The 17,215-nt window shown below is 40.0% G+C and overlaps 1 protein-coding gene across 4 annotated transcripts in view; it reads right to left on the reverse strand.

Annotated features, from left to right (window-relative positions):
• The window catches only part of FMN2 (formin 2), a 227,799-nt gene that overhangs the window by 123,284 nt on the left and 87,300 nt on the right, over nt 1-17,215 (reverse strand). For all 4 annotated transcript variants that reach the window (XM_067535849.1, XM_067535852.1, XM_067535851.1 and 1 more), the window contains exons 6-7: nt 15,375-16,951; nt 14,052-14,196 (exon numbers count right to left, since the gene is read on the reverse strand). In XM_067535849.1, coding sequence (XP_067391950.1) covers nt 14,052-14,196; nt 15,375-16,951 — 1,722 coding nt within the window. The remainder of the gene's footprint in view (nt 1-14,051; nt 14,197-15,374; nt 16,952-17,215) is intronic.

Raw genomic sequence — 17,215 nt, forward strand, 5'->3', positions numbered from 1 at the left:
CAAATGAACACATCTTTCTTGACCGGGACCTCCTATACAATCAGCTCTGCTTCGTTCTCCAATTCAAGATTCTCCTTTACAACAACACAAAGTAGAAATGTCAAAACTCTCCTCACTATACACATCTGTAAGGTGCCATCCACCAGCTCTTGTCACATTGTATAAATTAGCACAATACCTTTAATGCAAACTGCTAGGCAGCCTTATATGCCTATTTCATAATGCTGTAATTTTTGCTTGAAAATTATGTCAGGGCTAACCCTTTAGCTTATATTTCATTCTTTCCATCTACCTCACTATTCAGTTTCCATAGGTTAACACCTTCAACTGTAAGAACATAAGAAATGGTTCATACTCTTTCACATAGTTTTACCATCAAAATAGCATGTTGTTGGTTGAAACAAATACCATTAAATGTGTTATTATAGAGGTAATCCTCTAATAATAGATTGCTGCTCTAGTTAATGACTCTCTGTTATGACATTAGATGAAAAATTACTCAGATTGTTTAGATTCAGATACAGAGTAATACATAAAATAAACATCATGTTCTTCAACAGGAGATAGAACAACAGACTAAAATGTTCCTCTAATTAGAAACCATCATGGATGCTTCAGTTTTTAAAAGTGCAAAGGGAAATATATAGAAATGTTTTAACTCCCTAGGTTTAAAACAAAACTCAGGGCTCCTCTGCAAACCACCAAACCCAAGCATCTCTCTGCCAATTTAGTTCATTGTCATATACAACAACTTGGGTTTTTTCCGTCCTTATTTCTTGAAGGCCACAGCTATCATTTTCAAAAAGGTGGTGCCTCCGCTTAGGCTCTCCAGTCCCTATTTAGGAACTTATGGAGGGGGGGGGATTTCAAAAGTATCTAAGTGACTTAGGAACACAAATCCCATTGACTTTCATAAGCCAAAATACAGACTTTCTTCAAATATACACTTTGTAAATATTAGATATAAAAGCCACAATTTTCAAGTTTCTCATGCAATTCACTTACTAGGCCATCTGCACATGTGATTAACTGGTACAAACAATCTTAGTCATTGTACACACAAATTAGGCATACAATTGCTCACTCATTTAGAGTGCACCCTTGTATGTCTCAATTTGTTAAAAATCATGCTTATTCTGAAGTTATTTTATTACAAAATTATCAATCAACTTCATGGAGACTGACAAAGGAAAGTGGAAAAACAAAGAGGAGAAATTGCTATGATTTCAAATGAAAGATTTTAGAGCCATTGAAAAACAGGAAAATTATCACCTGACAGTGAGAAAAAGCTTTCCATTTTTACTTTTCAATAGAAGGTATGCAGTGACAGAAGAGAGACAATAAAGATGGTCACTTGTTACTCAATTTATTCACTCCCTATGTGTCTTTTCAGTCATGATTATAAAAACCCTTTTTGTTTTTATTGAAGTAGTACTTGAGAGCTAAAATAGCTATAAAAGAGAAATTTGCATTTGATTCTGTCCTATTCACACTAAACAAAATCACTTTTCTTATTTCACAGGATCTGGGAGTGTGAAGAACAAAATTAAATAACATTTTCAGGAGACCAGATAAGGACAGAGTCAAAAATTATGATTTGACATAAATGAGCAAGTTTTATATAAATCCCATTGATAATATGTGTTACTTTTATCTGTGATTACATTAAAACATCAAATACCATTGTACTAAACCTTCAAGTTTTTGGGTCATGAAATTTTAAATCATTTGATAGGGAAATGTGACCGTGGGGAAAAAAATTGTATCCTCTTATAGTTTGACCAACGCTAAATACTATTAAAATGAAAAGTTTAAGCTCTCATTTTTCTGGAAAAAAATCACTACTATCACTGAAGCTACTAATCTCCTCCTATTGCAGCAGTAAAAATCAGGGGTGATACCCTCACCCCCACTCTGCATAAAAGGGCCAGAGCAGCATAAAGTCTCTCTAACAGCCAGTGTACCTGTTAGGGAGGATTTCCCCAGATGAAGGCAATGAAAAGACTGTGCTTTGAGGACCTCTTTACAACTAGTGACATACAGGGTGGGACGGGTCAGGAAGGGGTGTGTTGGGAGTGGTACTTCAGCACTTTGAGCTGAGGAGATTCCAAGCCGCATCAAAAAACTTTGACAGCTCTCAGTTTTATCTCAATACAGAACAGGAAAAAGATTCCAAACTTTTAAAAATATCTGCAGGACAAGCTCTAATTCTGGGTTCTATTCCAGGTTCTGAGGGGAGTGTGATCTATTGGGCACAGACTCTTTTTCCCCTACACCCCTAAGCCTGACCCTTTCTGCCCCTGTAGCCTGTCCTTGGCTCCACACTCCATTCCCTGGTTCCATCTCTGTTCCACATCCCAGTCCCACTTCCCTCCCCACCCCTATGTCCACTGCAGTCCCCCCCCCTTTCTACCCCACAGAGCTGGCTTCTGACCCATCTGCTTTTCAGTCAGGTTGTTTCCTCCTCCTCCAACCTCCCTTGGTACCAACGGAAGGGGTCTGAGAGAACAGGAGAGAGAGTCTCCCTGCTGTCAGTGTTTGTGCCACATTACTGAGAGAGAGACTCTGTACAGCTCAATGGTTATGACCCTCACTTGGGACATGAGAGAGTCAGGTTCAATTAATATTTAATCATTTAGACAAAATGATGTGAGGAAGAGCAAACTTCATGGAAAGTCTTGCTCAGCACCTGTATCCCTGGGATAGAACATGCTTACTACAGATGCAATCTTTGGAACATTTAGATATCAAAAACAAGCAATACTGAGCATGTGAAAACTGAGATTTTTAGCGTCTCATAACTTGGCCAAATTTATGGAAATTTTCATAGGGACAGGCTGCAAAAGGCACATCCCTTGCCAACAAGGTGACACTCTGCCAAATTTCAAGTTTCTGCTCCAAAGCACAGAGGTACTAGAGCTTCTCCAGAAAACAGTTTTATGATTTTTTTTTTAATATGGCAACATGAATTCAAAATTATTCAGCTTGAGGCTAACACCTAACATGGGGAATTTCTGCCTGAACCTCTGGCAAAGTTAAAAATAGATGAAAACATGGTCTTATAATGTAAAGAGCCAGGAAATCTTAATAAATGACACCAACTCAGCCAGGAGGGCTCTCTTTGAAGACTAAGGGGGCAAATTTGATGAAGCTACACTGATTTACAACAGCTGAGAATCCTCATCCAACTTCATTAGAGGCCAATCAACAATTCTCTGATACCACCTACTATAAAGAACTCAAAGAAGACCCCATACCATAACTTACCCAGTAATTTAAGAATATCAAATCCTTCCCCAAACAACTCTAAGAGAAACTCTACAAATTAATCCACCATACACCCACCCCAGGATCTTCTACATGCTTCCCAAGATACACAAACAAGGGAACCCAGGCACACCCATCATATCTGGCCACAGTACTTTTTACTGAAGGAATATCTGGACTCATAGAATCTATCCTCAAACTACTCACCACACAAAGGGCCAGATGACTTCCTCCACAAACTCCACAACATTTACAACCTCCCTCAGAACACTAGCCCTGCCACAATGGATGTCACTTCCCTAAACACCAACACTGCTCACAATGACAGCATAGCTTCCTGCCTTGAATATTTGCAAGACAATGGACAACACTGACCAATAACAATTTTACATCCGACAACAAACACTGTCCAAACCATGGGAACAGCCATGGGTACTAGGATGGCTCTCCCAAACTCCTTCATAGATTTCCACCACTACCTGTCCATTAAACTCTCTCTGGAACACTCAACACCAGCATCAAACAGCCAGGAGATCACAATCAGCTTCAACTGTGGAACCCTACAGAAATTATACAAGAAACTATCGATCACCAAACCTACCTTCATAAATCTAGTAAGCACCTCAAACCCACCAAGAAATTGGTTATCTACAGCAAGGCATTCAGATACAAGAGAATATGCTCTGAGGAGAAAGTTCATGAAAGGGGCCACCCAAATACCCAAAGAGAATCTGCTTCAATACAGAAACAAAACCCCCACTGACTGCAAACCCCTACTTGTCACCTACCATCCCACACTAGAACACATATGGGGCATCATCAAACAACTACAACCTATACTTGATGGGGAACCCACCCTGAAAGAAATCTTTTGGCCTTGAAATAACCCCCAACCTCTCCAAGCTCATCATCAGAAGCAAGCTCCCCACAGACCAGGACTCACCAACTCAAGGCGGCACCAGACCCTGCCAGAACAGATGCAAAAGCTGCAGACATATCTCCACTTTTACAATGATCAATCCCTCACAACACACCTTTCAAGATTAATGGGTCTTACACATGCCTATCACAATATGAATATACCCCATCCAGTGCACTGAATGCCACAACAACAACTATGTAGGTGAAACCAGACAATCACTATGCTCTTGAATGAATTCACAGGAAAATGATACAAGACAAAAACACCTTATCACCTGTGGGTGAACACTTTTCACAAAGTGATCACTGTATGTCTGACCTATCAGTCCTCATCCTCAAAGGAAGCCTGCACAATATCTTCAAAAGACAAGACTAGGAGCTTAAATTCCTAACTATGCTAGACATTAAAAATAATGGACTGCATAGAGACACTGGATTTATGGCTTGTTACAACAATCCCCCGTTCCAGCTACTTTCTCCCCCCCCACTCTCCATACCCTCATTCCTTCCTATGACTGGAGAGGTGTTAAGGGGCCACTTCACCTAGGTTTTCCCTTGAAATATGTGTTAACTACTTCTGCTAAACAATATGTACCACCTTGTATGTAGAAGGGACACTGAGGCCTTGCCTACGCTAGCACTTGTGCCAGAAAAATGTTTGTCTCTCAGAGAAGTGAAAAAACACCCACCCCCTGAGCAACATAAGTTTTGCCAGCACAAACAATTGTGTGGACAGCGCTATGTGCTCCGGCTGACGTAGCTATCACTACTCATTTAGGTGGTTTTATTATGTTAGCAGGAGAGTTCTCATCCATCGACATAACGTGGATACACAAGTGCTCTTCCAGTGACACAGCTGTATCAGTATAGCTGTATCATTGCAAGTTTTAAGTGTACACTAACCCTGGTTTCAGACCTGAAGAAGAGCTCTGTGTAAGCTCAAAAGCTTGTTTCTCTCACCAACAGAAGTCGGTCCAATACAAGATATTATCTGACCTACCTTGTCTCTCTAATATTCTGGGATCAATACATTACAACAAAACTGCATAAAAAGTTATTTGGACAGTTTTTCTGCAAAACTATTTCCAATTTAGCCAGTGTTTTACATGTAGCATATACAATCAATGCACCCTTAAGCACTTATAAACATCCAATTAGAAAAACGAACCCATTTCCACAAATAAAACTTTCCTGATAGCAAGAACACTAAACTTAGCCCTTCTATTCAACGTACTGCATAAACACACAAACAACAGACACCTTCAACGTCCAGAAGGAAAAATGAAAAGGCATCTTCCATAGCACAATAGGATACAAGCACATCTGTTTTGTATAACAGATCACCATAAAATCACTACAGAAACACCAAACACAAACTGTAGGATCTTTACAAACACCAATATCTGTCAGAGAAGCCGCATAAAGTCAGAAACAGTTTAAAGGTGCTTCCTATAAAAACGTACTTGTGGAATTATCGCTATGCCTTCTCACAATAATGGCTTCTACTGAGCATGTCTGGACTTCATTATCCAAATGTTTACTATGGTATAAATGAAAAGCATTTAAAATGAACTCACATTCAAATCTACTGAGGATGGGTGTAGAGTATATGTTTCTAAAGCCTATCCATTTCAAACCTCTGTTGGTTTAATATTTTAGGAAACCCAAATGATATCACTGTCGTTTCCAGTGTTATTATTGAAGAGCTCTGTGCAGCTCTTAAGCTTGTCTCTTTCACCAACAGAAGATGATCCAATAAAAGATATTACACTTCACCCACCTTGTCAGTCTAGCTATATGATCATTTTACATTTACATCTGCAGAAAAATGCTAGTTCTAATGAAGGCTTCTGTTTCCTCCTCTGCCTAATAAGCAGCAGATTTAAGCTATCATTCTGATATTTCCAGAGACTGAATTTCAATAAATCATACATACCTATAATGGAATTTCAGATGGGGAACTGGGGGTGGTTAATCTGATAAATTCAACAGAAACAACACTTAAGGGGATACTTTTGTGTCATATTAAAATGTTAATAATACATATGTCAGTTCTAAATTGAAGCACGCATTCTTAAATTCAGTCTTGTTAACTTCTGTGTGGAAGCTTCTGTTCTGTTGCAGGCAACATGTTCTTTGGGAATCCTTTCAAAGTGTTCAGGGACTAGTTGAAGCATATTTGATAACTATGTAAGAAAATTCTTGTCATTGGAAGGAAAACAAATGCTGTCAGTCATTGAAAGCCACATCCACTAATGTTTAACCACAACTACCGTCTGTCTCTGTTTAACCACTATTTGTTGGCCACATAGAACTTAATAACCATCATTTTTATTGTTTGCAGAGGTTTGCATTGCCAGACCCCATAAAATGTAAACAAAGTAGTGTTTCACAGGGCAGGCATCAGGTATAATTTTACACTCGCTTCTCTTCATGCCGAATTACCATATGTACATGATCCCAATATCATCATCACCTGAGTTTTTCAGTGTTAAAAGGAGCAACAATCTGCTTGTTTTAAATCACGTATTTAAGATACTAAAACCAGGTAGGCATATTAAAAATATGGAAGGTGAACATTGACTCACTTCACCATAAACAAAAAAGTTCCCTATAATGCAACCTTACATATCTGTCAAAGACTATATACTGTAGATTCTACAGTCCATTAAAGTGTGATTGTTTTACTTTTATATAATTCTGATGTTGAAATATTGTATTTTGATCCCAATAATAAATTCTGTTACATCTGCAGCAAGTAAGAAACTCATTTTTAAATGTAGAATATGTTCATAGGACTATTCTGAAAATAAAATTACTTATGATTCAATGGAGTACTCCAGCAGCTCAATCTTGCAAGATGTTGAACTCACTCAACTCCTATTGGACATTCAGCATCTTAAAGGATTGCTCAGGACCATACAGTCTCACGCGCCAGATCTCTTGTTTCTGCAAATCCTCACTCCAAGTCAGCCAATGCAAACCTCAGAACCATTGGAAGCTGTTGGTCCCTGAAGGTGCATGGATGTGTGTACTGTGGGAGGGCAGGTGAGGGCATCACATGTAATTGCACATGTAACTTGACATCCAGCTCATTATTAAAAAGTTTTTTGGGAAGTCATATAGGAACTGAGTAAAGAAAGGACTATAAACCACAGACTTCAAAAGACACAGGGAAGGCCAGTGAGGATCTATGAAGACAATGTACTTTTAGTTTTCCATTTACTTGTAAGTAACTTAATTTTAAGTCTTATGTAATTGCCTCCACAGATCCCCCACTCCTGGAGATTAATTCAGAAATACAATGATTAATTAGCATATGATGGCATCACATCAGATGTTGCTAGCTGTAGTGGGGCAGCTGGAATGGGGAACGTGTGTGCATGGGCAGGGACTGCCTGTGGATAGAGTAGGAGTTATGATGGAGGGGTGGATGAGAATTCGGTGCAAACAGTGGATATAGTACCATATCCCTAGTGCAATGGGCTTTATGGTTCCCCTGATATCTAAACTCAAGTCTTCCGTTATCAAGTCTGAATGTAAAGAGTAGGCCATTGTAGTAGCATCTGTACGGAAGATCCAAAGGAGAAAATTTCTCCAAATATAACTGTGACACGATGTATCTCAAAGTAGCACTCTGTAACCCCCATAGTCACCACGGTAATATGATACATTTTGTACAAACTATGGCTTGTGAGGTATCATTCTAATGTCTTAATCTGCTGAATATTAATATCCTGGATTGTATGTGATATCATTATATGTGAAGTTATGAAATATTGCAATATGTGTTATTAAATAGGTTGTGAGAAAGGGAGACATGCACGGCCAACCTTTCAATTGCAACAAAGGACAAGCCTGACATGTGCTGATGCCCCACTAAAGGGAATCCCCTCTCCCAACACTCATCCCAGACACATCTCAGAGAGAGCACACAGCCAGTGGAGACTGCCTGACCAATGTGGGCTGCCTAACCCGCACAACATAGAAAGGATCTTTCTAGCAAGCTGGAAGAAAGTATAAAAAGAAAGACAGTGCCATCACTTGTCCTCTCTCCACCCCATCTCAATACCTGGAAGCACATCTGGAAGACAAAGCCTTTGAACTGGGGAAGGGTGGTTCCAGGCTCAAAGGTAGTCTCAAGCCTATGTATTGAGGAACTGTAACCTGCTATCTTTCAGGTGAGACATTGTTTGATTCAACTCTTGCTTAAATGAAAAGTTTAGGACTTAAAATGTGTGTTTATATTTTATTTTCTTAAGGTAACTATCTCGGACTTTTATGCCTACCACTTATCACTTAAAATCTATCTTTCTGTAGTTAATAAATCTGTTTTATATTTTAATTAAAACAGTGTGTTTCAATTGAAGTGAGTGGGAAATCTCAACTCAGGTTAACAAGGGCTCTTGCACGTCCACTATTCTTTTGTCAGAGTGGCAAACTAGGTAATGAGGTTACACTGGCCAGGCTTCTGACCATTGCAAGATGGTACAGCTCTGGGGTACAAAGCTGGAGAGCTGGGGGGAATTGGCCAGAGCCTCTCTATTGGTGGCTCATGAATGACCAGGAGATAATTCATGTAACTCAGTTGGGCATATCCCTCCCTGTGGATGTCTGTGTAATTGCGGAGCCTATCAGAGGTCTGTAGCTTGACATCAACATCACAGAGTGAGAGGTAGCTCAAGTTGGTGCATTTGAAGGACTCAGTGGTCCCACAGCCTAGGTTGCACCCCGAGGACTCCATCACAACAACGAACTAGATGGTCTTCCAGAAAGACCTAAAATAACCAGTCTCTCCAGGAAATAGCTATGTGCCTACAATAAGTTTAAAGCCCAGCAGAGTCATGTAGTCTGGAGAGGAGAACTGGAAGTTTAGATACTTTCAGCAAGATATTCTGAGAGTATCATGAAAACTACCTTGTCTTTTCAAAGGCATTGGAAGGGGGATAAGCCATAAAGGCTTTGAGTTCACTTACACACCTGACTGAGGCTATCACCACCAAGGAGGCCACTTTTAAATACAAATGTCAGATGAACACAACATGATCGGCAAGTCTGTGAATTTACTACCAAGCTGCATTACAGGGGTACAGATACAGGAAGCCCTTAAAGAATCACTGTATAAGCAAATGCAGATGAAAAGAATAAATATCCAGCATCACAAGTGAAATTTCAGGGAAGATGAGTGCAGTGAACACAAGCATTCTCAGATGGAGGGCACTCAACAAGAATGAGGAATCAGAGCCTGACTGTTAAACTATGAAACAATTCAACTTTAACATGTGAGATTTCATTATGGAAAGGTGACAGGTCTTGAGCAGAAACTGACAAAACATCAAGCTACATACCCAAGGATTCTGTTGTTAGGATGCCAGGATCCACCATATGATGCTCATTGCCATAGTATCAGTGTACCTGTTGGCTAAATAAAGAACAACTTGGTCTGGATGGACCAATCCTTCCTTCCTTCTTGGAGAAGATCAGTATGTCTGGCATAAAGAAGAGATTCCTCAGCTACATTTAGGAGATTTGAATACCAGAAGTGGTGAACCCAAGCAGAAGCCATAAGGATCACATGTGCTCTTCTCTCGCATCGTCTTGCTAAGGTCCCTATGCAAAGTTTTACACAGGCATTCATAATCATGGTGACAGGCAGGTCATAAAAAGGTAGGTAAGATTAGACACAGAAGGCCTGACCTTGGATAGAAGAGAAAGGCTATAGACAGATGCCTTTGACTTTGCCTGTTCAAATACGGAACTGTTCTTATTTGGCATTGAAAGAGGAAACAGGGTCAAATCTGTGGTCTAACCAACCACCCCTCTGTTGAACAGGTTGTCTACTACCAACTGCCAGAGAGAGACCAGTGGTGTTGCAATTGTCTATGAAAAGTTTACCTACCCTGAAAGATTTATGGCCGAAGGTCCTATCCAGTAAAATGTAAATGAGAAAAGCACAGCTCACAAGTTTCACAGATTCTAAAACCAGAAGGAACCATTATGATCATGTCATCTGATCTCCTGCACAACACAGGCCAAAGAATTTCTTGTTATTTTAAAGGTAAAAGTTTTAGAACAAAACCAACATCTACTCAGAGACCAGAAGTTCTTTGATTTGTCAACAGTAATTAAAAACAACCAAGGGAAAAGCATCCATGTGCCTCTTTATAACCTCTGTCTCAGTGCCAGGCTGAACATGAGCAATGGTACAGGGCCTTCCCTCCGAGTGTCAAGTCCTCTCAACAGTTCTGAGGTGTGGGGTGTCGAGAAGGAGACAGACTCCAAGTGTAGGGATCAGTGGAGGCAATTTCTGAGGGAGAAGAGAGTCTGAAGTATCAGAGAAACACGCATAAAGATTATATTTACTTTTAAAGCTGAACCAAAACAAATAAAAATAAATGTAGTGCTAAGAACCTACTAAAATTATTATACCACAGCAGCTACAAGCCCTAGTCCTGGACCAGGACCTTATTTTGTGTGAGGCGCTGTACAAACAGTATAAAAAACATAGTCCTTGCCTCAAATATCTTATAATCTAAGTTATGAGATTGCCTCTGATCATTAGTCATGCAACATATAGCTCTCTCTTCTTTTCAACAGCAACTGAAATTGGAGATATGCAGGCAGGAATCAGTGTCTAAAGTAAAGGACTGAGGGAACTCATCACAGATTAGCATCTGTGGGCTGAGGACTGAGCTGGTTTTAAAATAGTAGACAGCCTTCTTGTATTATTTAGTGGTTTGTGTCTTATCAGATAGGCACCCAGATCATAGAATGGATGTCTATAGTTACATTTTGGAAATTTAGATAAACGATAAAATAAAAGCAGCAACATACAGGATATAAAAGAACAATGTTTCATGGTGGGAAAATATACATTCTGGGATGAATTCACCACCATGAAGAAGCGTCACTCAGATGCATCGTAGAGGGAAGACCCTGAGGAGCCGGCTACAGTGTCCACATCCTCCAATATCTGGGCCTGGTAAGGGGAAGATTGGACACACAACCTTTGCTCCACCATATTTTTCCCTGGCCCCAGTCTGCCTCCTTCTCTGCCTCTTGTGCTGAGGGCAGGGGGACAGAGGGTGGGTGAAGCAGACTACCCTGTCTCTGACAGCTTTTGGCTAGCAGAGAGTTACCTCGCACAGGGGAAATTCTCCATTTGCAGTTTCTGGCCAGTTTAAGTCCAAATGTGTGCTGCTTTGTGGCACAAAGTGGACAAAGACTAAAAAAATCTAACCCACTAACTGTTCCGTGTTTCTTTCCTTTAAAAAAAAAAAAATCTAGTGGATGCTTTAAAGTCCCTTTTCACATCACTTTATTTATTCTGTTTTTGTGGCTATACTAATTTTATTTTTTCTAAGGGCATGACCACATGGGGCAATATTGCATGGCAAGCCGACGTCTGAATCTACAGCACACTAGCTTGCCACCGTGCAATGGCCTGTGTGGACGCTGCTACAGTGCACTAAAAGTTCTCTAGCACACTTCGATGTTCTCGGCTTCAAACAACAGCATGTCAACGTAAACAACAGAACTTACAGTGCACTGCAGCAGGATCCACGTGAAATATTGCTGTGTGGCAAGCTAGTGCACTGCAGATTCACACTCGGGCTTGCTATGCTCTAGTGTTCTGCGCAGACAAGCCCGTATTCCTTGAGAAGTGTTGCTATTTCATTCACGAGCTGGAGATAAAAAGCACTGCAAGGCTCAGCTCATGTGAACTTGCTTTCCTGTGATCAAATGATTGTATTTGTTGCTCAAAGTGAACACAAGGCAAATCCTATATAGCAAACAGAGTGACACATTTTTCTTTCCTCTTTTGTTAAAGAACTGTTATAAAATGACAAAAAAACCAAATGCAAAAAACACTGATACAGTCACAAAACGTTCAATGCTTATGAAACTTATTTAAATTATATTTCTTATAATATATATTGCGGGGATGGACAGCACAGTCACCTTATTACACAGAAACGTATAGTGTAGCAGACTAGAGTCAAACTTTCAGGAAGTTATCAGAAAATAAGAATTCTAAAGTTCTTTTAAAACATTTAAAAAAAGCCAGAACTTTCATTGTATATATGTGGCATTGTTAGGGAATATTTTCATGAATATTTGCCACTACTATGAATGTTACTAGTTTAGTTCTTACAATGAATCATGAGATGCCAAAAATGCCTACATGTCATCCAGTTAGTATACATGTGCAATGAAAGTGGAATTGATTATAAAGCATCTTAAAAAAACAAACCTTTATAAACCATCTATAAAATTAGATTTCACATATAAATGGGACAGAGAAATATTTCTACAAAACAAAATTAAGTAAGGTGAAAACGGCCTTATTTCAATAAAATTTTAGCCACAGCACTTTTATTTTTCATTTTTGTGTTCTTCTGTGAGACTTTATGAGTGCATAGACTCCATGTCATTCAGGGAAAAACAAAATATGAAATAATTGGCCAGGTACCTTACCAGAGTCTAAGTCAACTGCACTAATGAAGTACTAATAGAATATTTGAGGAAAAACTCAATCATTGAGAAGGGGCACAAAGCATATTTGCATTTATAATGTTCTGGTTTCTTTTTCATTTACTGCAATCCTTTCCACTTCAAAAAGTTTTTTTGATCAATGCATTTTTTTTCCATTTTGCTTTTTCATTTATATTATGCATTCATGTGCATGTGCATTAACTATATAAACAGACACACGCAATATAGCTCAGATACTGTGCTTATTTTTATGGTGAAAGATCCTGGATGGACAGAAATTTTCAAGGATTGATTTTCAGATGTTACTAAATTCTTACCAACCTCACCAATTAAATTTACTGTACAATACTTAAGAATAAATTGCATACTATATATTGTGTTCATATATACATATATTAATGGTAGATAGATTAGATAGATGAAATTTTAAGTATATATCAAATCTGTGCTGCTAGAAAAGGATGTCTTTTACAGAAACTCACCGTAATTTAATGAAAATGAAGAACTAAGCTTCAAAGACTATAACTTATGTCTACACTGATGGTGGCAAATTCACTGCCGTCAGATCAATTTATCCGGATCAACTGAGAGGAAGTGAAGACCCGCTCAATTGATCCGAAGGTCGATTTAATAAAACCACCTCTCCAAAAAGCGTAGCGTTGCTTCGATGGGTATGCATTTCCAATCGGCGCAGCATAGTGGAGACGGCGCGCAGAAGGGAATTTAGGACGTTGACATAAGTTACGCAAACTACTCTATGTAGCTTGTGTAACTACTGTCGACTGCCACCAAATTTCTCTATCAGTGTAGACCAGGCCTTACAGTTTAAACCTTGAAACCATTGAGTTTTTTTGAAGGCACAAATGTTAGTTCCATTAACTTTCACATTTTTGTGTGTAGTTCACGTATTATAAGTATGTAAATAAATGAAGCTGAAAAGCATACTTTGGAACAACCACAAGTCTAATGTACAGTTTAATCATATTTGCCTATTTTATTTACCCTCCCTCCCCAGAAACACAGGATACTAAAAGTTATGAGATTTGTTTCTGGCTATTATTTCAAGTTTGTTCCAGACACTTACAGACACCATGTAAAGATTTAAAAAGCAATTAATACAGAAACAGAGCTTCATTTGACTATAGATGAAGTTAGTAAATGTAGCTAGCTTTTAAAATTTTTTACCCATACACGACTTTTTTTTTTTTTTTTTTTTTTAATATATTTTTAAACAGCATGTCGAGTAATAGTTTGAGGCGGGGAAAAAAAAAAAAAAAGAAAACATACATCCCAGTTTCCTATTGAAGCCTAGCTATGTGTAAACAGATACCACCTCCAAAAGGATTGGAAATGAAAAAAGTACTCACTTGTTTAGTCTTTGTCTTTGTGATGGTGTCTGAAATTGGTTTCTTCCTCTCTTTAACAGCTGTTTTGGAAAACAGTTCTTCAAATTCATGATAATCTATGGAAGGCTCTTCAATTTTTTCCCATACAAGTGAAGCATTAGAATCTCTAAAGTTAAGCAAAAGACCTAAGTAGGGCAATGTCAAACTAAATAAAGTCACAAATGGTGGAATGAAAAAAAATAATAATAGTATTTTTAGGTGACTGACTACTGCAGAGTAGTAACAGGCGTTTAATAGACTATATTTTAGATTGAAGTCCTTATTAAGTATATATTAAGTTTTCACTTTTTTATCATATTCCAATATGTTTCAAATTGCTTTATACTCACATGTGCCACACAATGTGTGTTATCACTAGCTCACTATATATAAAAAAAAAACCACCAGACCCTGGAATAACCTGATGTGTACAGACCAACTATATTGTTAGAGTAGTAATTAAGAAAAGGGAAGCTTGGGCTGAGAAAATATAAATCCACAATTAAGTGGCAAAAAGTATGGCGGACACGAAGAGGTAATATTACTGAAATCAAAATCAGTATTTCCTTATGAGTATGATTCAGTATTTCCATAAACAAAGGGCATTCTGCAAAACAGAAAAATACATTAAACAACAAATCTGATGTGAGCCAGAGCAGTGTCAAGTAATGAGGGTTACAGGCAACTGGACCTTCGGACACATGGGAATTGAGAGTGTGCGAGAGTGTGCGTATCATAGGTTCATTTGGAGGAACAATCTATCTGCGTGTGAAAGTTGCTTGAGACAGGACCTTGGTCTAGCTGGTGGAAAGGGGCAGAGGCACAAGCGTCTTACTTTTGAGTCACATAATGACTGACACACATCACCATTTTGGGAGCTAAGGGTCCACAGCACCCCATAGGATCAGGGCCAAAGTTATCCAGAAAACGGGTTTTTTTAAAAAGATTTCTCAAACAGCAAAAATATACCTTTTCCCCCTCTGTACTGACTTGTTCTATATAAAAGGGGAAAAATAGCACTTAATATGCTCTCTCTGTAGTTCATAAGGAGACTGTTGCAATATTACCTTTGTAAAATAGCTTTCATGAGCTATCAATATTATTTTAATAGTCAAAATGCTACATGCAATGGGCACCTTATTTAAATGTTAGTTAAAATTAAAATGGCAATTATACCGAAAATGTGTATTTTGTAAGGAACCATTCACAAGACACGAAAGCAATTAGTTAATTTCACCCCCATGTCATTGAAAAAGGTTTGAAACAAAAACAAATTCACCATCATTCATTATCTGTATACTTTACCTTTTACTATGAAGCTGAATTCTTGTCCAATAAAGAGGCTTCATGGGTCGAGATGGTTCTATTGCATGTTTCCTGATCCCTTTATCCTGATTCATCCCCATTACAAATAAACCAGCTGGTAATGGTGGAGGAAGAACCCCACAGACTTGTGGAAGGCCTACAAATGGCAAGAAGCTGCCCTGGGCTGCTGGTGGAAGAGGAGGAGCTACCCCTGGGGGTGGCGGGGGGGCAGGGGGTGGCATTCCCATGCCAGATAAAGGCAGGGGAGGGGGTGGCATCTCCATTCCAGGAAGAGGTGGGGGAGGCGGTGGTACACCTATACCAGGCAAAGGTGGGGGAAGGGGTGGCATTCCCACACCAGGAAGAGGTGGGGGAGGAGGTGGTACACCTACACCAGGCAAAAGTGGAGGCGGGGGAGGAATTCCCATACCAGGCAAAGGAGGGGGAGGTGGGATTCCAGCACCAGGCAGAGGAGGGGGCGGGGGAGGCATTCCCATACCAGGCAAAGGAGGGGGAGGTGGGATTCCAGCACCAGGCAGAGGAGGGGGCGGGGGAGACATTCCTATACCAGGCAAAGGAGGGGGAGGTGGGATTCCAGCACCAGGCAGAGGAGGGGGTGGGGGAGGCATTCCCATACCAGGCAGAGGAGGGGCAGGAGGTGGGATTCCAGTACCAGGCAGAGGAGGGGCAGGAGGTGGGATTCCGGCACCAGGCAGAGGAGGGGGAGTGGGAGGCAGTGGCATCTCTCCATCAGGCAAAGGTGGGGGAAGAGGAGGCGGCGGCATCATTATGCCAGGCAGAGAGGGGTCCAGTGGTGGCATTGCTGTGCCAGCCAAAGGCAGGGAAAGTCCTGAGCCAGGCAGAGATGGTGGGGATGGGACACATGCACCAGGCAAGTGTGATGTGAAGGAAGGGCCTCCTGCTCCAGGCAGGGGTGTGGATAGTCCTGTGCCAGGCAGTGGCATGCTACAAGTGGGTTCAGAGGATACAGAAGGGAGACATTCACTGCAAGTCACACTCTCCGTACTTGGAGACTGATGAGGAGCTGGCGATACAGTCTCTTCTTGAAACGCAGAAGAGGACAAATCAGTGTCAGGTCCTGGATAAGGTGGCTGTGATGTAATTTGTGTGGATTGGCTTTCATCCAGCTGCACCGACATTAGTTTTGGTGACAGAATTAAAGATACTTCAGAACAAAATGTGGGATGTAGTTCAAGAGTTGGCAATTGCTGAGATGGCCATTCATTTTTATCCCCTTCCAGGTGGGGAGGAGACTGTGGCAGTGTGTTGGCTGAAGGCATTGAGTGCATTAAACTATCTTCTACGGGTGAAGTTTGTACTGATTTTACATGTAAAACAGTTTTGGGTAGGACATTCTCTCCATTTGTTTGAAGATCCACATTACCAGGTTCCCGCAAAACCGGGTGTCCACTCTCATGGTCTCTGCAAGGAATCTGGGCCTCCGTTTCTGGGAATTGTTTCTCCAGTTCTGCAATTTTAGTCCTGAGATCCTCAATGGTTTGCTCCAGCTGGTGAATTACACTAGCACGCTCTTCAGATTTCAACTCAAAATCATCCTTCAAAAAGAAAAGACAAGTCACTACAGAGACAGAGGAGAAAACATTTATCAGCTCATTGATAGTGATGCTAAATAGTAATTAGCACAATTCCACGGCTAGAGAAACCTTTTTACGATCACACTGTAAGAATGGAGATACCATATTTCCAGGTTTTCCCTATTATGGAAATTAGCAGTTTAGGCACTCACACTACAATTAGGGATTATGACGACTTCCTTAGCATGTGTGTACTTTGTATTATGATGTTATTCTCCAGTCCAT

The sequence above is a fragment of the Emydura macquarii genome, unplaced genomic scaffold (genome assembly GCF_026122565.2).
Source record: "Emydura macquarii macquarii isolate MOO-44397 ecotype Brisbane River unplaced genomic scaffold, CSIRO-AGI_Emac_v2 contig_3517, whole genome shotgun sequence".
Lineage (NCBI taxonomy): Eukaryota > Metazoa > Chordata > Testudines > Chelidae > Emydura > Emydura macquarii.